Consider the following 27,518-nt stretch of genomic DNA (forward strand, 5'->3'; position numbering starts at 1 on the left):
GCAGAGATCTCCATCTCAACGCTAAGACCCAGCTCCACTCAAAGACCAGCAAGCTACACTGCTGGACACTCTATGCCAAACAACAGGAACACAACCCCACCCATTAGCAGAGAGGCTGCCTAAAATCATAAGGTCAAAGACACCCCAATACACACCACCAGACGTGGCCCTGACCACCAGAAAGACAAGATCCAGCCGCATCCACCAGAATACAGGCACTAGTCCCCTCCACCAGGAAGCCTACATAACCCACTGAACCAACCTGAGCACTGGGGGCAAACACCAAAAACAACAGGAACCACGAACCTGCGCAAAGGAGACCCCAAACACAGTAAGTTAAGCAAAATGAGAAGACAGAAAAACACATAGCAGATGAAGGAGCAAGGTAAAAACCCACCAGACCAAACAAATGAAGAGGAAATAGGCAGTCTACCTGAAAAAGAATTCAGAGTAATGATAATAAATATGATCCAAAATCTTGGAAATAGAAAGGAGAAAATACAAGAAACGTTTAACAAGGACCTAGAAGAAATAAAGAGCAAAGAAACAATGATGAACAACACAATAAATGAAATTAAAAATTCTCTGGAAGGAATCAATAGAATACCTGGGGCAGAAGAATGGAAGAGTGACCTGGAAGATAAAATAGTGGAAATAACTACTGCAGAGCAGAATAATGAAAAAAGAATGAAAAGAACTGAGGACAGTCTCAGAGACCTCTGGGACAACATTAAACACACCAACATTTGAATTATAGGGGTGCCAGAAGAAGAAGAGAAAAAGAAAGGGACTGAGAAAATATTTGAAGAGATTATAGTTGAAAACTTCCCTAATATGGGAAAGGAAATAGTCAATCAAGTCCAGGAAGTGCAGAAAGACCCATACAGGATAAATCCAAAGAGAAACACGCCAAGACACATATTAATGAAACTATCAAAAATTAAGTACAAAGAAAAAATATTAAAAGCAGCAAGGGAAAAACAAATAACATACAAGGGACTCCCCATAAGGTTAACAGCTGATCTTTCAGCAGAAACTCTGCAAGCCAGAAAGGAGTGGCAAGACATATTTAAAGTGATGAAGGGAAAAACCTACAACCAAGATTACTTTACCCAGCAAGGATCTCATTCAGATTTGACAGAGAAATTAAAACCTTTACAAACAAGCAAAAGCTAAGAGAATTCAGCACCACCAAACCAGCTTTACAACAAATGCTAAAAGAACTTCTTTAGGCAGGAAACACAAGAGAAGGAAAAGACCTACAATAACAAACCCAAAACAATTAAGATAATGGTAATAGGAACATACATATCGATAATTATCTTAAATGTAAAGGGATTAAATTCTCCCACCAAAAGACACAGACTGGCTGAATGGATATGAAAACAAGACCAGTACATATGCTGTCTACAACACACCCACTTCAGACCTAGGGACACACACAGACTGAAAGTGAGGGGATGGAAAAAGATATTCCATGCAAATGGAAATCAAAAGAAAGCTGGAATAGCAAAACTCATATCAGAAAAAATAGACTTTAAAACAAAGACTATTACAAGAGACAAAGAAGGACACTACATAATGATCAAGGGATCAATTCAAGAAGAAGATATAACAATTGTAAATATTTATGCACCCGACATAGGAGCACCTCAATACATAAGGCAAATGCTAACAGCCATAAAAGGGGAATAAACAGTAACACAATCACAGTAGGGGACTTTAACACCCCACTTTCACAAATGGACAGATCATCCAAAATGAAAATAAATAAAGAAACAAAAGCTTTAAATGACACATTAAACAAGATGGACTTAATTGATATTTATAGGACATTCCATCCCAGAACAGCAGATTACACTTTCTTCCGCAATGCTATGAGACTAGATATCAATTACAGGAAAAAATATGTAAAAAATACAAACACATGGAGGCTAAACAATACACTACTTAATAACCAAGAGATCACTGAGGAAATATAAAAATACGTAGAAACAAATGACAATGAAAACTCTACAACTGAAAACCTACAGGATGCAGCAAAAGCAGTTCTAACAGAGAAGTTTATAGCAATACACTCCTACCTCAAGAAACAAGAAACATCTCAAAAAAACAACCTAACCTTACAACTAAAGCAATTAGAGAAAGAAGAACCAAAAAGCCCCAAAGTCAGGACAGTAATAAATGAAAAAGAAATGAAGGAAACAATAGCAAAGATCAATTTAGTAATTTAGTCCCTCAACTCTGTGTCCTGCCCAAGCCTCCTTCCGGGTCTCAACTCATATCAGAAAAAATAGACTTTAAAACAAAGACTATTACAAGAGACAAAGAAGGACACTACATAATGATCAAGGGATCAATTCAAGAAGAAGATATAACAATTGTAAATATTTATGCACCCGACATAGGAGCACCTCAATACATAAGGCAAATGCTAACAGCCATAAAAGGGGAATAAACAGTAACACAATCACAGTAGGGGACTTTAACACCCCACTTTCACAAATGGACAGATCATCCAAAATGAAAATAAATAAAGAAACAAAAGCTTTAAATGACACATTAAACAAGATGGACTTAATTGATATTTATAGGACATTCCATCCCAGAACAGCAGATTACACTTTCTTCCGCAATGCTATGAGACTAGATATCAATTACAGGAAAAAATATGTAAAAAATACAAACACATGGAGGCTAAACAATACACTACTTAATAACCAAGAGATCACTGAGGAAATATAAAAATACGTAGAAACAAATGACAATGAAAACTCTACAACTGAAAACCTACAGGATGCAGCAAAAGCAGTTCTAACAGAGAAGTTTATAGCAATACACTCCTACCTCAAGAAACAAGAAACATCTCAAAAAAACAACCTAACCTTACAACTAAAGCAATTAGAGAAAGAAGAACCAAAAAGCCCCAAAGTCAGGAAAAGGAAAGAAATCATAAAGATCAGATCAGTAATAAATGAAAAAGAAATGAAGGAAACAATAGCAAAGATCAATTTAGTAATTTAGTCCCTCAACTCTGTGTCCTGCCCAAGCCTCCTTCCGGGTCTCCAGTTTTGCCTTGAAGTGAACTAAAATTGAATTCTTAGTGTATTCAAGGTATGGTATTAAGTTCTGAGGGATCATAAAGATGAGTAATTGCTGAGAGATTTTGGAGTTTGGTCCAGTCAGAGTGAGAGTTCCTATTGAGCACCTTGGGTATTTAGTTAAGGACCTAGACATGCCATATTCTTAGACTAAATAAAACATTAAAAGAGACATACTTTAACAACAAATACAACCAAATTAATATGAACAAAAGAGCCCACCAGTTATTTAACAGTCTAGCAGAACAAATCTCAGCATTCCTTAAAGGAAGATGATAAAATCCAGACTCCTTACAATGTACCTTTATCAATATCCACTATATAATAAATAACTAGCTATGCAAAGCAGAAAAATGTCACCTATTATCAAGAGAAACAGAGTCCATAGAAACAGACCTACAAGATGATCCAGAATTGGAATTAGCAGACAAGGACTTTAAAATAATTACTATAAATATGTTCAAGTTCTTAAAGGAAAATACAGTCAAAGGGAATGGACAGGGAAATGTAAACAACACAAAAGAGCCAAACTGAAATACTAGAACAGAAAAGTACATTATTTGAAATCTACTGATAGGTCTTAAAATCAAGATAAATACAGACAGCCCTGCACTATAGCACAACACAGTCAACCTGCTAAAAACCAAAACTAAGGAGGAAACACAAGTCTAAAGGAAGGAATGAAGAGCAATGATAATGGGAAATATGGTGGTAAATACTGATATAAAAATCTATCTTTTTGCTTCTCTTAAGATGTTTAAAAGGCAATTAGCTATTTAAAGCTAAAATAACAATATTACATTGTAGAGTTTATTACAGATGGAGATGTAAAATATATAGCAAAAACAGTACAATATATGGCAGGTAAATGGAATAACACTGTTGCAAAATTCTTACATTTTCCATAAAGTTGTACAATATGAACTCTATGTAAAGTGTGATAAGACATAGATCATAGACGGTAGAGCAATAACTAAAAGATAATTCAAAAGGCAAAACTAAAAGTCAATAAAGGTATTAAGATGAAATGTTAAAGCTATTTAACCAACCCAAAGAAGTCAGAAAAGGAAGAAGAGAAACACAGAGCACATGCAACAACTAGAAATAAACCCAACCATATGAATAAACATATCAAAAGCAAATGGACTGAATATTCTATTTAAAAGGAAATAAATATCAGACCGAGTAAACAGAGCAAGAAACATTATATGTCTAAATTATGTCTAACATATGTCTAGACAATTATAAGTCTGAACATGATAACTTTTAAATATACAATATTTAAATTTAAAGCCACAGTATATGTATGTATATATATATATATATATACATATATATATAAAGTTTTAAAATTAAAATTATAGGTTGAAAACGTAGAAAAGATACCATATAAGGACTAAGCCTAAGAAAGCTCATGTGATTATACTAACATCAGAAAAAGCAGAACCCAAGATGAGGAGTATTACTGAGATAAAGAAGCACATTTCATAATGATAATAGACTCAATTCAAGATGACATAACAATGCTAAGTTTATAGGCATTCCTTAAGAGAGCTTCAAAATATAAAAGCAAAAGCTGATAGCATTAAGGTTGAAATAGACAAATCCATAGTCATAGTTGAGGAGGTTAATACCTCCCTCCTATAATTTACAGGACAAAGAGGGGAAAAGCCCAGTAAGGATAAAGAAGACTGAAACATGACTGTTGACCTATTTGACATTTATACAGCACTACACTTAAAAACTACATTATTTTAATGTGCATGTGGAACATTTAATAAGATAGACAATCAGTTTACATAAAGTAAGTTTCAACAAGGTTTTAAAATGAAAATTTTGACCAAAAAAGTCACAAAGGAAATTAGTAAATATTTTTTTAACAGTAATACTGAAAATACAGCATTACAAAATTTGTCAAATGTAGCTAAAGAAGTGCTCAGAGGCACTTATATTAGAAAAGATGAAAGTTATAATTCAATGATCTAAGTTTGGTCCTTAAGCAGCAAGAAAAAGAGAGCACACTAAATCCAAAGAGTAGATGAAAGGAAATAAAAGACCAAAAAAAAAGAAGAAGAAAAAGAAAAATAGAAATATTAGTGAAATTGATAAACCCTAGCAAGAATGATCAAGACTAGAAAAAAGCAAATTATCAATATCAGGAAACAAAGGAGATATCACTAGAGATGCATCAAACATTAAAAGGATACCAAGCAATATTATGAACAACTCTATGCAAATAAATTTGAAAGTAGATAAAATATACAAACTCCTTGGAAAATGCAATTTACCAGAACCACAATTTGACACAAGAAGAAATAGTCAATCTGTGTAGTCACATATCTTTACAGAAATTAATTCTTAATTAAAACATTCCCACAAAGAAAACTCCAGGTCGATATGGTTTCATTGGTAAAATTTATCAAATATTTAAAGAAGAATTTCCAACAGTCTTACACAGATTTATTATGAAGAGAGAAGAAAAGTGAATACTCCCAACTTGTTTTAAGAGTATAACCTTAAATAACCCTCATACAACCCAGTATAATCCTGATACCAAAATCTGAGAAAGATATTATAGGGAAATTAAAAACCAGTATCTCATGCATACAGACATAAAATCCTTAATAAAATATTAGTTAAGTGTGGTAGGCTGAAAAATGTCCCCCCCCCCAAATGTAAATATCTTAAGCCTCAAAACCTATGAATGTTACCTCATATGGCAAAAGAATCTTGAAAATGTGATTAAGTTATGGATCTTGAGATGGGAAGATCATGCTGAATTATCCAGCTGGGCCTGATGTAATTATAAGTAATTGTGTAAGAAGGAGCAGCAGTTCAGAGAGAGTAGAAAGAGATGTGACAATACTATGTAGCTGGCTTTAAAGATGGAGGAGGGGCACAGACAAAAGAATGCAGGTGGTCCCTAGAAGTTGGCAAAAAAGGAAGTGGATTTTCCCCTCAGAGCCTCTAGAAGGAACCAGCCCTGCTGACACCTTGACTTTAGCCCAGTAAGGACGATTTTGGACCTCTGATCTCCAGAAGTATAAGATAATAAATATGTCTTGTTTTAAGCCACTTTGTGGTGATTTGTTACAGCAGCAATAGAAAACTAATACACAAAGGTATATCCTAGGGATTAACCCAGCAAGGTAAACTGTTTTTCTATTCACGATACTTCTGACACCAAATGTGTAGGGTGTTTCCTCACACCAAACAACCAATTCTCCAACTCTCTGGATACCAGATGAGCATGCTACAATTCAATTCAGTTCTGACACCAACTACTTGGAATTAGCACAGACCCTGCAGGTTAAGGGCTCAGTCTCACAAGACTGCCTCCATTCCAGATGCCAGTAACAACTCCAAGGATGTCATCTGTACTTCCGATCAATTGGCTATAAATTGAGAGTTGACAATCCCCTTCTCAGGTTTGATAATTTGCTATGACAACCCACAGAACTCAGGGAAACACTTTACTTACCTTTATGAGTTTATTATAAAGGATACAAATAAACAGCCAGATGAAGAGGTACAGAGGGCAATGTTCAGAAAGATCCTGAGTGCAGGAGCTTCTATCCTCAGGGATGAGGCGAACCTCTCAGCATGTGGATGTGTTCACCAAACCAGAAGCTCTCTAAACCTTTTAGCTTAGTTATTTTTATAGAGGCTTCATCACACACCCATGAGTAATTATTAACTCAATCTCCAGCCTCTCTCCCTTCCCAGGAGGATAGGGGGTGGTACTGAAATTTCCAAACTTTGATTTATTACCCATGCTCATACTGAAGCTCTCAGGTAGCCCATCAAGAGTCATCTCATTACAACAAAAGGTGCTCCTATCACCCAGGAAATTCTAAGGGATTTAGGAGATTTGTGTCAGAAACAAGGGCAGAAAACAGATATATAAAACCACATATAGAAGCCTCTTAGACAGCCTCATCTACCAGATGGCAGACAGCAGAAGCAAGAAGAACTATAATTCTACAGCATATGGAATGAAAACCATATTCACAGAAAGACAGACAAAATGAAAATGCAGAGGACTATGCACAAGATTAAGGAACAAGATAAAAAGCAAAAAAAACCAACTAAATGAAGTGGAGATAGGCAACCTTCCAGAAAAAGAATTCAAAACAATGACAGTGAAGATGCTCCAGGACCTCGGAAAAAGAATGGAGGCAAAGATCAAAAAGATGCAAAGAAAGTTTACCAAAGACGTAGAAGAATTAAAGAACAAACACCTAGAAGAATTAAAGAACAAAAAAACAGAGATGAACCATACAATAACTGAAATGAAAAATACGCTAGAAGGAATCAATAGCAGAATAACTGAGGCAGAAGAACGGATAAGTGACCTGGAAGACAGAATGGTGGAATTCATTCTCACAGAACAGAAAAAAGAAAAAAGAATGAAAAGAAATGAAGACAGCCTAAGAGACCTCTGGGACAACATTAAATGCACCAACATTCACATTATAGGGGTCCCAGAAGAAGAGAGAGAGAAAGAACCCGAGAAAATATTTGAAGATATTATAGTCGAAAACTTCCCTAACATGGGAAACAAAATAGCCACCCAAATCCAGGAAGTGCAGAGAGTTCCAGGCAGGATAAACCCAAGGAGAAACACAGTAATCAAATTGGCAAAAATTAAACAAAAAGAAAAATTATTGAAAGCAGCAAGGGAAAAATGACAAATAACATAGAAGGGAACTCCCATAAGGTTAACAGCTGAAACTCTACAAGCCACAGGGAGTAGCATGATAGAGTTAAAGTGACGAAAGGGAAGAACCTACAACCAAGATTATGTTACCTGGCAAGGATCTCATTCAGATTCGATGGAGAAATCAAAAGCTTTACAGACAAGCAAAAGCTAAGATAATTCAGCACCACCAAACCAGCTCTAAACAAATGCTAAAGGAACTTCTCTAAGTGGAAAACACAAGAAAAGAAAAGGACCTACAAAAACAAGGGATTAAGAAAATTAAGAAAATTAATTAAGAAATGGTAATAGGAACATACATAGTGATAATTACCTTAAACATGAATGGATTAAATGCTCCAACCAAAAGACACAGGCTCACTGAATGGATACAAAAACAAGACCCATATATATGCTGTCTACAAGAGACACTTCAGACCTAAGGACACATACAGATGAAAGTGAAGAGATGGAAAAAGATATTCCATGCAAAAGGAAAACAAAAGAAAGGGGGGGTAGCAATACTCGTAACAGATAAAATAGACTTTAAAATGAAGACTGCCACAAGAGATAAGGAAAGACACTACATAATGATCAAGGGATCAATCCAAGAAGATATATCAATTATAAATATATATGAACCCAACATAGGAGTACCACATTACATAAGGCAAATGTTAACAGGTATAAAGGAGGAAATCGAAGGTAACACAGTAATAGTGCGGTACTTTAACACCTCACTTACACCAATGGACAGATCATCCAGACTGAAAAGTAATATGGAAACAGAAGCTTTAAATGACACAATAGAACAAACAGGTTTAATTGATATTTATAGGACATTCCATCCAAAAACAGCAGATTACACTTTCTTCTCAAGTGCACATGGAACATTCTCCAGGATAGATTACATCTTGGGTCACAGATCAAGCCTTGGTAAATTTAAGAAAACTGAAATCATATCAAGCATCTTTTCTGACCATAATGCTATTAGATTAGAAATCAATTTCAGGGAAAAACACGTGAAAAACACAAACACATGTAGGCTAAACAATATGTTACTAAATAATCAAGAGATCACTGAAGAAATGAAAGAGGAAATAAAAAAATACCTAGAGACAAATGACAATGAAAACACAATGATCCAAAACCTATGGGATGCAGCAAAAGCAGTTCTAAGAGGGAAGTTTGTAGCAATACAATCCTACCTCAAGAAAAATATCAAATAAACAATATAAACTTACACCTAAAAGAACTAGAGAAAGAAGAACAAACAAAACCCTAAGTTAGTAGAAGGAAAGAAATCATAGAGATCAGAGAAAAAATAAATGAAATAGAAACAAAAAAAACAACAGCAAAGATCAATAAAACTAAAAGATGGTTCTTTGAGAAGATAAAATTGATAAACCATTAGCCAGACTCATCAAGAAAAAGGGAGAGGACTCAAATCAATAAAATTATAAATGAGAAAGGAAAAGTTACAATGGACACTGCAGAAAGACAAAGCATCCTAAGAGACTACTACAAACAACACTATGCTAATAAAATGGACACCATGGAAGAAATGGACAAATTCTTAGAAAGGTATAACCTTCCAAGACTGAACCAGGAAGAAATAGATAACATGAACAGACCGATCACAAGTAATGAAATTGAAAATGTGATTAAAAATCTTCCAACAAACAAAAGTCCAGGACCAGATGGCTTCACAGGTGAATTCTATCAAACATTCAGAGAAGAGCTAGCACCCATCCTTCTCAAACTCTTCCAAAAAATTGCAGAGGGAGAAACACCCCAAACTCATTCTATGAGGTCACCATCACCCTGATACCAAAACCAGACAAAGGTACTACAAAAAAAGAAAATTACAGACCAATATCACTGATGAATATACATGCAAAAATCCTCAACAAAATACTAACAAACAGAATCCAACAACACATTAAAAGGATCATACACCATGATCAAGTGGGATTTATCTCAGGGATGCAAGGATCCTTCAATATACTCAAATCAACCAATGTGATACACCGTACTGACAAATTGAAGAATAAAAACCATATGATCATCTCAACAGATACAGAAAAAGTTTTGACAATAATCAACACCCATTTATGATAAAAACTCTCCAGAAAGTGGGCATAGAGGGAACCTACCTCAACGTAATAAAGGCCGTACACGACAAACCCACAGCAAACATCATTCTCAATGGTGAAAAGCTGAAAGCACTTCCTCTAAGATCAGGAAGAAGACAAGGATGTCCACTCTCGCCACTATTATTCAACATAGTTTTGGAAGTCCTAGCCATGGCAATCAGAGAAGAAAAAGAAATAAAAGGAATACAAATTGGAAAAGAAGTAAAACTGTCACTTTTGCAGATGACATGATATTATACATAGACAATCCCAGAGATGCCACCAGAAAACTACTGGAGCTAATCAATGAATTTGGTAAAGTTGCAGGATACAAAATTAACACACAGAAATCTCTTGCATTCCTATACACTAACAACAAAAGATCAGAAAAAGAAATTAAGCGAACAATCCCATTCACCATTGCAACAAAAAGAATAAAATACCTAGGAATAAACCTACCCAAGGAGGTAAAAGATCTGTACTCAGAAAACTATAAGACACAGATGAAAGAAATCAAAGATGACACAGATGGAGAGATATACCATGTTCTTGGATTGGAAGAATCAATATTGTGAAAAGGACTATACTACCTAAAGCAATCTACAGATTCAATGGAAACCTTATCAAATTACCAATGGCATTTTTTAGAGAAGTAGAACAAAAAAAATCTTAAAATTTGTATGGAGACACAAAAGACCCTGAATAGTCATAGAAATCTTGAGAGAAAAATGGAGCTGGAGGAATAAGACTCCTGGACTTCAGACTATACTACAAAGCTATCGTAATCAAGACAATATGGTACTGGCATAAAAACAGAAATATACATCAATGGAACAGGATAGAAACCCAGAGGTAAACCCACACACCTATGGTAAACTAACCTATGACAAAGGGGGCAAGGATGTACAATGGAGAAAAGAGAGTCTTTTCAATAAGTGGTGCTTGGAAAAATGGACAGCTACATATACAAGAATGCAATTAGAACACTCCCTAACATCATACACAAAAATAAACTCAAAATGGATTAAAGACTTAAATGTAAGACCAGACACTATAAAACTCTTAGAGGAAAACATAGGAAGAATACTCTGACATAAATCACAGCAAGATCTTTTTTGACCCACTTCCTAGAGAAATGGAAATAAAAACAAAAATAAACAAATGGGACCTAATTGAAACTTAAAAGCATTTGCACAGCAAAGCAAACTATGAGCAAGATGAAAACACAACCCTCACAATGGGAGAAAATATTTGCAAATGAATCAACGGACAAAGGATTGACCTCCAAAATATATAAACAGCTCATGCAGCTCAATATAAAACAAACAACCGAATCAGAAAATGGGCAGAAGACCTAAATAAACATTTCTCCAAAGAAGACATACAGATGGCCAAGAAGCACATGAAAAGCTGCTCAACATCAGTAATATTAGAGAAATGCAAATCAAAACTACAATGAGGTATCACCTCACACCAGTTAGAATGGGCATCATCAGAAAATCTACAAACAACAAATGCTGGAGAGGGTGTGGAGAAAAGGGAACCCTCTTGCACTGTTGGTGGGAATATAAATTGATACACCCACTATGGAGAACAGTACGGAAGTTCCTTAAAAAACTAAAAATAGAACTATCATATGACCCTGCAATCCCCCTTTTGGGCATATAGTCTGGGAAAACCATAATTCAAAAAGACACATGAACCCCAATGTTTACTGCAGCACTATTTACAACAGCCAGGTCATGGAAGCAACCTAAATGCCCATCAACAGACGAATGGATCAAGAAGATGTGGTACATACATACAATGGAATATTATTCAGCCATAAAAAGGAATGAAAGTGGGTCATTTGTAGAGACATGGATGGACCTAGAGACTGTCATACATACTGAAGCAAGTCAGAAAGAGAAAAGCAAATATCATATATTATTGCATATATGTGGAATGTAGAAAAATGGTAGAGGTGAACCGGTTTGCAAGGCAGAAATAGAGACACAGATGTAGAGAACAAAGGTACAGACACAAAGAGGGGAAAATGGGCAGGGGTGCTGGTGGGATGCACTGGGAGATTGGGATTGACATATATACACTAATATGTATAAAATAGATAACTAATAAAACCTGCTGTATAAAAAAATAAATAAAATTCAAAAATAAAAAACACCCCTAGATATATAGTTCTTATTATGTCACACCCAGAAATCCAAGGTTGGTTTAACAATTGAATATCAATTAATGTAATTTTCCAACTTAACATAATTAAGGAGAAACACCATACGATTATCATAATAGATGCTGAAGAAACTTGACATAATTCAATACCCATTCATTATAAACACTCTTAGCAAACAAGGAAAAGGAATGAACTTCCTCAATCTGATAAGAGTATTATGAAAAATCTACAGGTAACATCAAACTTATTAGTGAAATATCATTTTTTTTCCTCCTAAGAGTGGGAGCAAGGTAAGAATGTCTGTTTCCACCAATGTTATTCAACATGTATTGAAGGTCTAGTCAGTGCAATAAAATAAGAAAAATAACAGAAAGGCATAAGAATTAGAAAGGAAGAAATAAAACTGTCTTTATTCTCAGACAATTGGTTGTTTATATTTAGAAAAAAAAAAAAAACCTAAGGAATCTACAGAACTATAAGAACTAGTAAGTGCATTTAGCAGATTGAAGGATACAATGGTAGAAAAATCAATTGAATTTCTATGTAATATTGACAAATAATTGGAAAATAAATTTTTAAATTTGATGTAAAGTAGAATCAAAAGGACAAAATATCTAAGAATAAATTTAACAAAGAATAAGCAAAATATTACACTGAAAACTACAAACATTGCTGAGGGAAATTAAAGAAGACCTAAATAAATGGAGATATACCATGTTCATGGATTGGAAGATTTGATATTGATAAAACTGCAATTCTGCCTAAATCTGATCTATAGTTTGAAGCAATTCCAATCAAACTACCATAAGTTTTGTTGTAGATTTTTTTGACAAAAATTCAGAGCAGGGCACTTTAATAGGAAAATGAGAGCCTTATCAACAAAAGGAGTTGAAATAATTGAATAAATAAATGGTACAAAAAATGAAATTCAAACTCATACCATATAATGAAATCAATGGGATCATAGACCAAAACATAAAAATTATAATAATAAAGCTTCCAGAAGAGAACATAAGACAGTATCTTAATGAAATTGAAGTAGGTAAACATATCTTAGAAAGAATACATTATCTGAGGAGTCTGGCTCCTAGACAAAAATCTATACATGATTTTTCAGGCTCAACCATGGACAATTTCAAAGCCTTTACCTAGCAGGCCTCATGAGGGAATGCTGCCCTCCCCACACCAGACTTGGTACAGAGCCAATGCACTGTAGTCTCTAAAAGCTGTTGCTTTTACAGTCAGAACAATGGCTGGTAATGGGGGAGTGGTCATTGACCACTGAGGGTGGTGACATGAGAGAATTGTCTGGGGCAATGCAAATATTCTATATCTTGATTGAGAATGTTGGTTACATGGATGTTTATAACTGTCAAAGATGTACTCAATTGTTAATTAAGCCCTGTATGTTCATCTGTAAATCTTATTTTAATTAAAGACATGTTTAAATATTGAGAGAAACATACAAAAAAAGAAAGCACAAGGTCTGTGCATCTTCTTTTCCTATAAAGTTGTGTGTGTGTGTGTGTGTGTGTGTGTGTCTGTGTGTCTGTGTATGTGAAATTTTCAGTTGGATCAGAATGTAGAGGCTAGATTTGGGGTTATATATTAATTGTTCAATTACACAGAATCATTTATTATACTATTAAAAATTTTAGAACATTTGAATAATTTCTTTAACACCCAAGACAATAAGGGTGATCTGCAACCAGTTAATCTACCTGTCTCAACAATGACTTCTTTTTTTTGACACAAAGAGTTTATTTATAAAAAGAAGGTGAGAAGCATTCTAGGTATTGACGGTCTATGACATGAAAACATGCCAACAATAATATAATAAAATGTTCATTGTTGAAAAGACAGAAAACTATAAGAGTGCTTATCTTACTAATAGAAAACAAGGTTAATGGAATAAACTATATACATTATGAAGCATTCTCCAAAAGGTAAATTGTAAGGACAGTATCCCATGACATCCTCAGGTTGATAGCACCTCTATCACCATTTACTGTACTGAGATGAAGTATATTAAAACCTTCTAAAGAAAAACCCAATAATCTTGAATAACTCACTGATCCACATTTTAATATTATTTGCAATGAGTATCAAGTGCAGTTCAAGGAACATACGGATAGAATGTTATTACTAGATAAAGAGGATTCTCAAACAGAAGAAATCTGCAGTGGGAGATCAACTTACTAAGATTTTACAGGTGCTAAAGAGAGATAGCATCTGAAAGTTCTCTTGGGACTTTGTCATGTAAATTATTTTGGTAAAGATCTAAATTTCAATAGATACTACTTTGCCATATTCTTGAACTTATCTCTGGCCAGCTGCTCTCTTTCCGCTACTTAGAATTATAGCATTTTAGAAGTGTTCAATCCATTTCTCACACTACACCTGGAATCATTTTTTTCTAAAATATAAATCTGATCATGTCATTTTTCTGTTTAACACTTTCTAACTGCATATAGAATAAAATCCAAATTCCTCAGCATGTCATGCAAGGTCCTCAAGATCAGGACTCAGTCTATTCACCGATTACTATCACCACCATCAGCAGTATTTCCCCAGCCCATCCACTCTAGTTATCTCTCATCCTACCCTCTAGTCTCTCTATTAGCATCCTACTTAAATTATGATGGTCATGCAGTCACACACATCTGTGTCATCCTTATGCTATTTTCTAGGCCTCCAATGCCTTCTTCCCATCCTCCTACAGGGCTGGTACTATGTCTTATCTTTATGGCTCTGGTGCACAGTACTGTGTCTGTCATATAATTGTGTTTATTAAACAAGTGTTGAATGAATAAACTTATCTATCCTAAGGTCTCACAGAAAGTGGTCAAAATTTCCTGACAACCAATTTATCCACTTTAGGTGCTTCTCAGCTCAAAACTACTAAAGCAAAGTTGATGAGTCTCATTGATAAATATTATTGAATGTTTCCCAAAAGTAAGTCTACCCTTGCCTTGCCTTTTGTTCTAAATGTGGTATTTCTCATAAGCCCACATATATTGGGGTTTAGCCTTACCGACACTATTATTAATCTATATAATATTTTTGGATGATGTATTCTTGTTATGTGCTCCTTTTCAAATTCTTAGTTCAATTCATGCTTTAAACATCATGAAGATCACAAAAAATCTCCCTGTGCTTCTGGCAGGGAGCAGGGAAAAGCAGCCATGGAAAATATGCCCAGATAATTTTGTCCTCCTTAAAAGGCCTGCCCTCAGAGGAAACTATTTCACCAGAGCCTAAGTGAACTGGGGGAAGGAAAATACCTAACTCCAGCCCTTCCAGCCTTCCTGACTCACCTAAGGGTCCGTTTCCCCCCTTCTCCCCAGCAAGAGGAAGCACTTGTGAAGGTCACAGCCTGGGGCACAGGCTCAATGAAAGACTGAGACCTAATTATAGGAATACAGAACACTTCTCCTTCCCTACACATCAATAGGCCTCCTGTATAATAACAGGGGAACACAACCAAAAGAACTGCATGTCTCAGACCTTATTTAAGGAGTCTTTAGGAAAACCCAAAGATAACAGGGGAGACCAAAAAAAGGATACCAGAGGAAATTTTAGTCTCTGACTAATCTTAAATTATACTTGTCTTTTTGTCACTCAAAATCCCTATCAGTGCCTCAGTTTTTCATCTAGGTGCCCCATCAACATCTTAAGCACACAGCTAGAACGCTATTATCTTTCCTAGTACCAGGCCCACTCACTCATCCCTAACTTGCCCCCACTTCCTACCTCAGTTAAGATGTATGAATACATTCACACACCTAACATTCCACTGGATTCCAAATCCTATTGATTTTACAGAGCAGTTCTGAGAGGGAAGTTGAATTTCCTCACTGAAAAATTGAAGAACTAATGCACAAGCTAGTCAGGTGACTTAATGGAACCAGGAGGTAATACTATATGTAATTAACATAATTCAAATTAGATGTGTTTGTCATAGTTACAGGGTACCATTGGATCACCTTTAAATAATTAGGCATGAATGCTCTGGGCCAGTACAGGAATGATAAACCAGTAGTAAGATTAATTATTAATTATACACATACATACATATACACATTATATACACACACACCTAAATATCTGTTGAATGAATGACTAAATATATTTTATAAACACAATCTTGGTTTTGCAGTCTAAGGGGAAAGGATGGTACAATGTTACTGGGCTACTACTTTAATTCACTCAGCCTTTCAAATCCATGATACATGCATGCACTTACTGGCACATTTTACTAAGCATTTATCATCTCTGATGCTTAATGCCTACAATGAAGTGACAAAAAGTTGGAAATGCAATCAGCATTACTGATATATGGATACTTAAACTGTTTTCTATTCTTAACATAATTGTCTTTATCATTTAGCAGTTGAGTAGGTAGATACTATGATGCAAAACAGCTGGTGTTCATAATGGCACACAGCTCACTTCAGAAAAAAGAACAATGCAGCAGCTTGCAAGATTTAGCACCAGATCAGCAGTAAAAATCATTTTCTCTTTTTCTTTTACACTTAATAGTGAATCCAAAACAAAACTGGAAATCTGATTTTTTTTGGCAACAGAACCTTGTGTTCAAGTTCAATAAGCATTTTTCTTATGACTGATATACGCCTGTACTGAAGGATTGAAATGGTTTACATTTTTCAAGGTAATTCAATGTAGTTTCTTAAAAGAAAGCTCTAGTTATTTCCTCTATGTTACATAACACTGACTAACTAGCCTATAAACACATTGACATATTATCTCTCTTCTTTTTCTCTAATCTAGTTTATTAGCTTGTTTTTTATTTTATTTGTTTTGACTCAGCACACTCACACTTGGAGGAGACATGTGGTAAGAAGTTATTTTCTATTCTGTTGAAGATCACCATTTAAGATAGGCAGCACGTGAGATTACAGCTGACCCCTGAACAACATGGGCTTTGAACTGCACAGGTCCACTTATACATGGATATTTTTCAATAGTAAATATTACAGTACTATACAATCCATGGTTGGTTGAATCTGAATGCAGAACCGCAGATACTGAAGCAACAGTGGGTATGGAGGAACCGCAAATACAGAGGAACTGGTATACAGAGGGCTGACTGTAAATTAGACCTGGATTTTCAACTGTGGGGAAGAAAGGCGCACCTACCCCCACATCGTTCAAGGGTCAACTGTACTTTCACTTTTGTACAGAGATATAAGGCTAGGTAGAGGAGGGAGAAGAAATGGGACCCATGAGTATTATTATATTATTAAAATAAAAATCACATATGGAACAATGCATATTAAATGTCATTTTAGCTATGACATATATACACATTCTGGTCCTTACATTATTATTTGCATTATCCATCAGCAGTATATACGGGGAAATTTTAAACATAACTTCTAACTTTCCAAGATTTTGAGGTTGATTACTTTTAAGATACTTTGAAAGTGTAAAATGTTCTGTTCATTTTTTTGTCTTGCAAACCTAAGGCACATATAAACACTCAACAATAAAACAAATATAAACAAATTCCATCATTGATATCTTGAAACAAAGTATGCTTAATCACTGATTGAAACTATAAGATAATTTCTGTACTACTCAACAAAATTCAGAGCGCAGAATCCCTGTCAATCATAAAACAAACCGCTTTCCTATGGAGAAGAGCCTTGAAACCTCCGGACCAGGTTTAAGATGTGTTATTACTCTAATTTACTGTCAACTTTCAAGGTAAGTAGAAAATTCTGATCAACCCTGACCTTATTTTTGATTATAGTTCCCAACACATGACAGATCTTTAACTTTATAAACTATTTACATACTGCAAAATTAGAGGTATGCTTCAAGAGCAACAACTAGATCAGTGTTAAAAGAATTCTTCTGGCTTCTGAGATTCAGCTCACAATTTGAATCTTTACGACTCATTCTACTGGCTTTGTGTTTTTCATAAACATTTATTTTCAGCTTGGAAGTCATGTATTCTAACATCCGCTTTCAAATTTTCTCCTTTTCCCAAAAATAATTCAGTATTTCCCCCCCAACAAGGTGATAATAACCTAATGAGATTTTAAAAATAAATTTTCATGATTTTTATTTCACTGACTATACGATCATGTTAATAAAAACACATTAACTACTCTTTCATCTATCCCTGACCAATTTTAAACTCAGAAGAATTTAATATTCCATCTAAATCTTAATGTTAACATGTAATTTTTATGGGTGTGGTGGGAAGAGGAGGACCACAGCTAAAATCTCCATATTTAATTTCCATTATGATTGTCCTTTTGTAATTCCACGCAGATGTGCTTAGAAATATACATGCATTAACATTACGTAGCTATAAGCAGAACATGTGAATAATTATGGATTCTCAGCTTCAAGTAAAATGGTATCAAATCTTAGAGGGCTGACAATACAAAACCTTCACCGAATAACTGGGTACTACCATTGCTCTACTTTTTCACCTCGTCAGCTCTCCACAAGCCAGAAAAAAGGAATTATGGATACGTACTGGGAGCACTCATGTTAAGAATCCTTTGCTTTTTGCTCATGAAAGAGCTCCTTGAAAGGAATATTCAGAGACCAGAATGCTCCACAAATATCAATATGGCATTCGACTTTGGGACCTGATGTTCTTTTCAGGGATACTTTTTCATTCTTTCAAAAACACTGAAAAGAAAGAAAATACTTCTACAAAATTATTTTTAAAATATCCCTAACGTGGCTTATAAGATCCTCCATGACCTCTTTGTCCACCTCTCCATTCTCTTTTCTAATCACTTTCCCTTTTGCACTAAGTATACCACTCCAATTCCTTTAGTTATTTGGGGGGGGGGGGTTCAAGCATTTTCTTCCCTCCATCTAGAAGATTCTCCCCTCTCTCCACTTCTCACTTTCTAATGTCAATTAATTTCAGATATTCCTTTAACATTACTCTCTTAGAGAAGGTTTTTTACTCCCTCAGACTTAGTAGTGTCCTGTTATAAATTCCTATTGCTTTCTGTAGCACTTATCACCATTATAACTATTTATTTAATAAAGGAGTCATTAGTAGCCTACTGGCTACAGTTATACTTGGCTCAAGTGTTACAGTTTTTAAAAATCTGGGCCACTGTTTACAACTGGGAGATTACATTATATTATGAAAACCCTATTTAATTTATATTTATCCCTAAATGAAAGCAAGAAACTGTTCATTGAACCCCACCCCCATTCAAAAAAAAAAAAAAGAATGGAAAACAGTAAACCCAGATCACTTCTCATTGACCTTCTTTCCCACTCTCCTACCACAGGGATTGTCAAAAGTACCTTAAAAATCTATGATTTCATAAACTAAATTGAATTTCCTCCTCACTCATTCTCATCGATTTCCAGTTCCATCTTGGGGAAAAACAGAAAACTAATAAGACATGGCTTTAAACAGCTTGCATATTTTAGTACTATACTCTAGCTCTTAGTTTTTAATAACTTTTCTCAGTCTCAAAATATTTGCCTGTTATTTGAAAAAAATGGCTTGTATTTCTTATTATAGATCTTATGCAACCTGGTACATAACTGTGCGGCTCAAAAAATGTACGGTTTTCATGAACTGTTCCATGCTATGCTAAATAATGATAAAGACTGCATTACAAAATTGTTTTAAGTCAGAAAAGATAAGTACCCTTTCCTAGCTACTTAAGATATTAATACAATATTTTTGAGGAATTAGTGAAGTGCTACATAATAGATACTACTGGCATTTTTCATGTATGTGTTGAAAATGAATTCTATTGTAAAGTATGTAGGTAATATTGAGATAACACCTTAAAATTTTATTTAAAACGTTTTCTTTTAATTAACCTTCTGTAATAAAACATACATCACACAACTAAGATGTTTCAGCCAACTGTTGATTTCTTCCTGCAAGAAGGATTTACTTTTCATATGCTCAAGTCCCTTCAATATACTCAGTATTTCCTTCAAAAATAGTTTATATGTACATATTCTTTTTCTTTTAATGGTAAAGTAACTATTTTAATCTCTGAGAATAAATAAAGCATTCTTCCATACAGATTTCCCAATTTCTTTGTATAGGTTCTCTAAGAAAAACTTCTTTCCTACTTCGAAAAATTCCTATCTTTGAAGATGTTCAGAGGTATAAAGATATGCAGTCTAAGAATTTATTTCAACCATAATGACATAAATATGTTGAATTAATTTTCAACTGTACAAAGGAATATACCAACAAAACAAAAATGCATTTAAATATCTCAGCCATTACAAATCCACTCTAAAATTATTACCATTTTGGTTTTATTCAGATTATCATACTCATCTTGAATATTGTTTGGATGTATCCTCAAAAAAAATTTTTTTTTTAAGTCAGCCAGATGGACACTATAGCAGAATCATATCAGAGAGCAGGCTGAAGGATGACGGACCTCATCCTATAGTTGGGCTTACAGGGTGGTAACCTTGGAAACATCCAGTGGCCAACATCCAGCGTTGGATGGCGCTATGAAAAACCCAGTATTTCTTCCAAAATACCCTACCACCATTTTGAAATTGTATGAGAAATGCCAAATAGACTGCTCTCATGGTTATTTCCTTTAGTACTGAAATGACACACATACCAATACATGTCAAGAACTTTCAGCAAAATTTTCTAGCACCACTTGTACTTCCTTGGAATGTGACATCACACTATACCATTTACTAAAGGGAACTGAAGTTGGAAGCAGTTTTTGGCACAAATAATAATGCCTTTCTGCTGTGTTCTCTCTTCAAGAACTAAAGGGTTAGTATGAAGTTAAGAAAAGGAGGAAGAAAGGAGAGGAAACTTACAAAGATTGAATGTTACACATTCTTAGCATGTTTAAAATATTGCATGCTACATGTACTTTAAAAAATAGTTCTGCCTATTTGGTACCAGGTTTTGTGTCAGGTACATTATGCATATTATCTTTCATGCTCACCCTAACACTAAAGCAGATATTTTTATCTCCATTTCACTGAAACTTTCATAATGTATAGGATTCTCTTTCCAGTGAGGTTAACAACTTGTCCAGGTTCACACAGCTACTATATGCCAGAGCTGGGAGGTAAACTCATATCTTTTTCACTCTACAGATCACTCTTTTCAGTAGCAGAACCATACTGAAAGTTTCCCAATTCACACAGGTAGTGAGTGGTGCAATTAGGACGCAAACCCGTATGTCTTGACTCCAAAGACTGTGCTCTCTATCTACTATACTATGTTGTCTCTGAGCAATGAAACGAGATATTCTTCTTAGTCATAATATACATACATATATATACATTGAAGGCTTACTTGACTTCTTAGGTAATTCTCCATTGCTTTTGCTAATACAGAAATCTATATGATTGATATCTACCTCAATAATACATAGAAAAAGCCAAATGGGGTGATTGCTTCATTTATTCTACAAATAGGAAAGCAGTCATGATAGAAAGGAAAAAGTGAGGAAAATCATAATAATGATGATGATGGTAATAACATTAATAATAATCACTTACATAGCACTTGATCTTTGCCAGGCACTGCTCTAAGTTGTTTAGTTGTACTGATTTATTTAGCACAACAATCCTATTAGGTAGGTACAATTATCATTTTCATATAAACAGGGTTAAGGAAACAGATACAAAGAGGTTAAGTCATGTCCCTAAGGTCACACAACTGTAAGGGGTAGAGCTAGGATCTAAAACCCAGGTTATCTGGCTCCACATTCCATGCTCTTAATCACTAGGCTATTGGGCCCCTCTTTGTAGAAAGAAACAACTAGAAAGGGACAACTTAAAAAAAAAAAAGAGAGGTTATTGTTTACAAGGTTACCAACTGGATGGTGATTCCATCATATTACTGTCAACAGATGTTCTGAACAGTGAATTTGCTAAACTGCTTCAGCAAAGAATTTAGTTAAATTTGTTCTGATTGATTACTCATGCTTTTAAACTCAGTTAAGTGGGGATTTCAGTAAAGCACAACATATTTAATAAATTCAAATTAATGTTTAATCCTAACCTATCTTTATCTACAAAGTCTATCTCAAGAATTAAGGTGAAATATAGAGTTAGCCTATCTCTTCTCATTTTGTAGACTTAAAAAATGTTTCTTTCTTTCAAACATGTTCCAAGCTTATGTTACATAATATTTTGCTTAGAAAAGGCGCATTCAGTGTGTTTGTGTGTATATTAATCTGGATTCACTTTTTAGGACTTCCCATGACCACTTCCCAGTTCCTTCAAGCATCAAGTACAGTTAGTGGGCTCAACATGATGAAAAAAGACATCTAGTAGATCTAATTAGGAAAGACATCCCAAATAAGTGCACTGTGATTAAAAATAAAAGGAAACACAGGTGTACTTAAAGGCAAAGTTTACATTTAACCCCTCCACCCTTCTTTTTTTTTTTTTTTTTGCGGTACATGGGCCTCTCACTGTTGTGGCCTCTCCCATTGCGGAGCACAGGCTCCAGACACGCAGGCCCAGCCGCTCCGCGGCATGTGGGATCCTCCCGGACCGGGGCACGAACCCACGTTCCCTGCATCGGCAGGCGGACTCTCAACCACTGCGCCACCAGGGAAGCCCCATCCTTCTTTTTTTTAAGTCACATTTTTCTTATAAACTTTTTTCTTCCCCAATTGGAATCATATAGTGACCAAGTAAATGATGAGCCAGAATAATGGCATTGAGAATCAATGCAATTCACATCAATAGAAGGCACCCTACTTTCAAAAGTAAGTAGTGTTTACCTTTTCAGTGAGTCAGTTCTAACAAACATATACTCTTACTTTCTGATTTCAGAAATAATGACTTTATTCTAATGTACAAGCAGAATTACCACTAATCTGCCTATACAATATGAAAACAGATTCCTTCACCAGTGTATAACTGGAATATTTATGCACAAAATTGGAAAGGTATTAAATTTACTTTACTTGAAAATGCACAATCATCATTCCTAACATATATTTTTTAGACCTGACCAGAAAAATTCTTTTAATGCTAATCAATCATCCTCTGCTTACTTTGGCAATTTAGAAACAACAGGAAAATATCTGCATGGTACAGACAGTATTTGTAGTTTGTGAAACTAGCTTTTTCTTTTTTGCGGTATGCGGGCCTCTCACTGTTGTGGCCTCTCCCGTTGTGGAGCACAGGCTCCGGACGCGCAGGCTCAGTGGCCATGGCTCGTGGGCCCAGCCGCTCCGCGGCATGTGGGATCTTCCCAGACCGGGGCACGAACCCAGGTCCCCTGCATTGGCAGGTGGACCCTCAACCACTGCGCCACCAGGGAAGCCCTAAATCAGCTTTTTTGTAACTGTTCAACACCAATAGGAAAAAAAGAGAGAGAACTTCATTTTCATAAAGAATCTCTCAGAAAAAAAAAACAAACATAAGAACTAAACTACTATTTGTTGATACAAGAAATAATTAACTTTAATTAAAGTTTGATAAGTTAGAAAGCTGATGGTGAATACTTTTAAATTGGGGGGAAAGGGGAAGTAGAAGTTTTAAAATAAATCCAATAATTTTTGCTATTATTTTCCCAAAAAGGATGAAGATTTTCAACAACAGAAAGATGATGAACTACCAGGTACAGATCATCCACTAAAAATAAAAATTGGGGTAGGCAGCAGGTTTCTTTTCTTTTTTTTTTTTTAGTTTTTCCTCCAGCGTTATTGAGGTATAAATGACATAAAGAATTGTACATATTTAAAGTGTACAACAGGATGATTTGATATGCATATACTTTGTGGAATTATTATCACAATCACTTTAACTAACACAGCTATCACCTCACATAGTTACCATTTTTGTTTTGTGGTGAGACTGCTTAAGATTTACTATCTTAGCAAATTTCAAACATACAATACAGTATTATTAACTATTGTCATCATGTTGTCTTTTAGATCCTCAGAACTTATTCATCTTGTAACTGAAAGCTTGTATCCCTTTGAAGGTTTATGGTAGTGTAAGTCCTCACAGTTGGCTTTTTAAAAAAAATTTTATTTTATTTAGTTTTTATACAGCAGGTTCTTATTAGTTACCTATTTTATACATATTAGTGTATACATGTCAATCCCAATCTCCCAATTCATCACCGCTCCCCCCGCTGCCACTGTCCCCCCTTGGTGTCCATACGTTTGTTCTCTACCTCTATGTCTCTATTTCTAGGCAGCAGGTTTCTTATTTCTTTTGAGAGTACTTATTAAATATATAGCGTTAAGGTACCTTTCTTTTATTCTTTGATTTTTAGACAAATTTATCTCTTGGATAATTTTAAGTGTGTTTATTTTCAGCAATCACTCGTGGCTGCCTGAAAATATGGAGAACAGCAATAAACACATAGAAGGGTTGGAGCCAATGAAATGCTATTTGAAGAAAGCAGAATTTTTCTACTTGAAAAACATTTTGGTTTCCGCAAAAATGTAGTTTAGTTTTTTCTTCCACAGATTGTTATATCCTATGTAACCATATTACTTTCATCTTTTCAGTGACAGCATCAAAGCTTAAACCATAGTTACATTCAATATTTCTACACTTAAGCATTCAACTCCTAAATTTACAAGCTCCTCACTTATGAATACAATATATAGCTTGACTTACTATCCTGCATTGTATAAATGGAATTTCCCTGGAGTGTGACTTGCTCTCCCAAGAGGACAGGGTTTCTCCTTTCCTCAAACTGTTAGCAAGCAGCTATGGATAGGAGAGAGCAAAGTTCCATGTGGATTACATCTCTATATAAACTTAGATTCTCAAACCCCTTCCCAAGTGGCCTTTATTTACTCTCTATCAGCGGGAGATAAATAGGCCTATCCTAAGTAAGGCAAATGTGTCACCCCGCCCACCCCCACTGCCCTGCCCTTTACCTTTTTGATGTTATCACTGACATGAAAGTAAATGATAGTGAGCTATTATGACACAGTTTCATATCTACAATTCTGGGCCAGCAGAACAGGTACTATACAAGGGAGATAATTCAGAGACGGATGATGAGGCTCAAGCAGAAGAGATTCTGAAGGCTTGTATGATTATTTTTGCAAATTGTTATAAGAATGTCTCATTATCCTATAATTAAATTTCACTTAGTAATTCCATTTATATATATCTATACCTGGTAAATCAGAGAAGAGAAGAATGCACTCATTAAAGCCATTAGACAAAAGCCGGTCACGCAGCTGCTGAAGAATTGCTACTCCGATACAGAATGGGAAGGAGGAATTCCCAAGCAGTAAGGTATCCCAGAGGTGGAAAATTTTGTGCAGTGGAAATACATCTGTAAAATGACAAATATAAATAAATTAATTGAAATTAAAAAATTATAACAACAACAAGCTACTTTACTAGACATGGTAATTCCCTTATGGTCAAAACTATTAAAGAACAAATACTGGCAAACTGTTTTTTATAAAATGTGTATTTGGCTTTGTAGATTTACTGCCTCCTAAGGCATCTTAAAAAACTGATAATCAGATTGATCAAATAGATGACATTTTCTAGCCACCATTATCAATCTTGGTATAGCTGTTACATTCATTCTGTTTCTTCCTAGACTTTTCAGGTCATATTATTCTCACAAGTTTACATACTTTGAAGAATTTTAGTATTATTATAGATTCAGTATGATTATACTTCTGTTATGCACTCTAAAAACTGCTTTTTGAAATTCCCATAAAAAATCTGATTAGCAATTTTTTATTTTTGGAAACTTTCTTTTTTTCATTTATCAATACTCTGAACATCCTTCCAGGCCAGTGCATACAGATCTACTTCAAATATTGTATTTCATTAATCATATGTACATATTTAAGCAGAATATCCACTGTATTAACATCTGTAACTAATTAAAGTATTACATATTCACATAAACTGTTTATTTCTAGAGGAATTCTGGGATAGGAAATAACAAAAGTATTAGTTATTAGACAGTCTCTAAAAATTGAGTCTGATTCGGTTGTAACAGTTGCCTTCCAAAACTTTATGTAAATACTATAGTTAATATTAATTTATTTTTCAATAGAGGGCAGAGATTTTATGAATGTCATGATATGTCAGATAGGTTTTCATCTTATAGAACAACCTTTTTGATATTTAGTAGTCAGAACAACTGAAAAAAATTTCCACCCAACTATATTACCTTAGAATTACATAAGGATGCTCATGTAATTAAATCTGCTTAGTATTATTGTAACTATAATATACTGGGGAAGAATGGAGCTGTTCTTTTGCTAATACAATACTGAAAGAAATGGGAAAATGATACTTACGAGTAAACATGGTGAGAAACCAAGGGATGGCATAGAGCTATGAGTGGAAAAAGATAGGGATGCAGGGGATGGATAAAGAGGAAATAAGAGATAATTAGAATGACTTCCAGTAAACTGAATGGTAAAAAAAGCTCTATGTTTTGGTCTACTCCACTGATTAAAAACATTCTTTAACACCACATGCAGAAATAAACTCAAAATGGACTGAAGACCTAAATGTAAGGTTGGATACTATAAAACCCCCAGAGGAAAACATAGGCAGAACACTCTTTGACATAAATCACAGCAATATTTTTTTGGATCCACCTCCTAGAGTAATGGAAATAAAAACAAAAATAAACAAATGGGACATAATTAAACTGAAAAGATTTTGCACAGCAAAGGAAACCATGAACAAAATGAAAAGACAAACTATGGAATGGGAGAAAATATTTGAAAATGATGCGACTGACAAGCGATTAATTTCCAAAATATATAAACAGCTCACACAGCTCTATATAAAAAAAAATCAAAAAATGGGCAGAAGATCTAAATAGACGTTTCTCCAAAGAAGACATATAGATGGCCAAGAGGCACATGAAAAGATGGTCAACATCACTAATTATTAGAGAAACGCAAATCGAAACTACAATGAGTTATCACCTCACACTGGTCAGAATAGCCAACATCAAAGTCTACAAATAATAAATGCTGGAGGGGGTGTGGAGAAAAAGGAACCCTCCTACACTGTTGATGGGAATGTAAATTGGTACAGCCACTATGGAGAACAGTATGAAGGTTCCTTAAAAAACTAAAAACAGAGTTACCATATGATCCATCAATCTCACTTCTGGGCATATATATGAAGAAAACTTTAACTCAAAAAGATACGTGCACCCCAATGCTCATTGCAGCACTATTTACAATAGCCAAGACATGGAAGCAACCTAAGTGTACACTGACAGATGAATGGATGAAGAAGATGTGGTATATACATACAATGGAATATTACTCAGCCATAAAAAAGAAAGAAATAATGCCATTTGCAGCAACATGGATGGACCTAGAGATGATCATTCTAAGTGAAGTAAGGCAGACAGAGAACAACAAATATCATAGGATATTGCTTAGATGTGGAATCTAAAAAACTGATAC

At 34.8% G+C, this 27,518-nt stretch overlaps 1 protein-coding gene across 2 annotated transcripts in view; it reads right to left on the reverse strand.

Annotated features, from left to right (window-relative positions):
* TBCK (TBC1 domain containing kinase) overlaps positions 1–27,518 on the reverse strand; it is a 240,719-nt gene that overhangs the window by 85,102 nt on the left and 128,099 nt on the right. For both annotated transcript variants that reach the window (XM_024119218.3, XM_024119217.3), the window contains exons 21-22: positions 26,385–26,421; positions 25,232–25,393 (exon numbers count right to left, since the gene is read on the reverse strand). In XM_024119218.3, the coding sequence (XP_023974986.1) occupies positions 25,232–25,393; positions 26,385–26,421 (199 nt within the window). The remainder of the gene's footprint in view (positions 1–25,231; positions 25,394–26,384; positions 26,422–27,518) is intronic.

Source organism: Physeter macrocephalus, chromosome 7 (genome assembly GCF_002837175.3).
Source record: "Physeter macrocephalus isolate SW-GA chromosome 7, ASM283717v5, whole genome shotgun sequence".
Lineage (NCBI taxonomy): Eukaryota > Metazoa > Chordata > Mammalia > Artiodactyla > Physeteridae > Physeter > Physeter macrocephalus.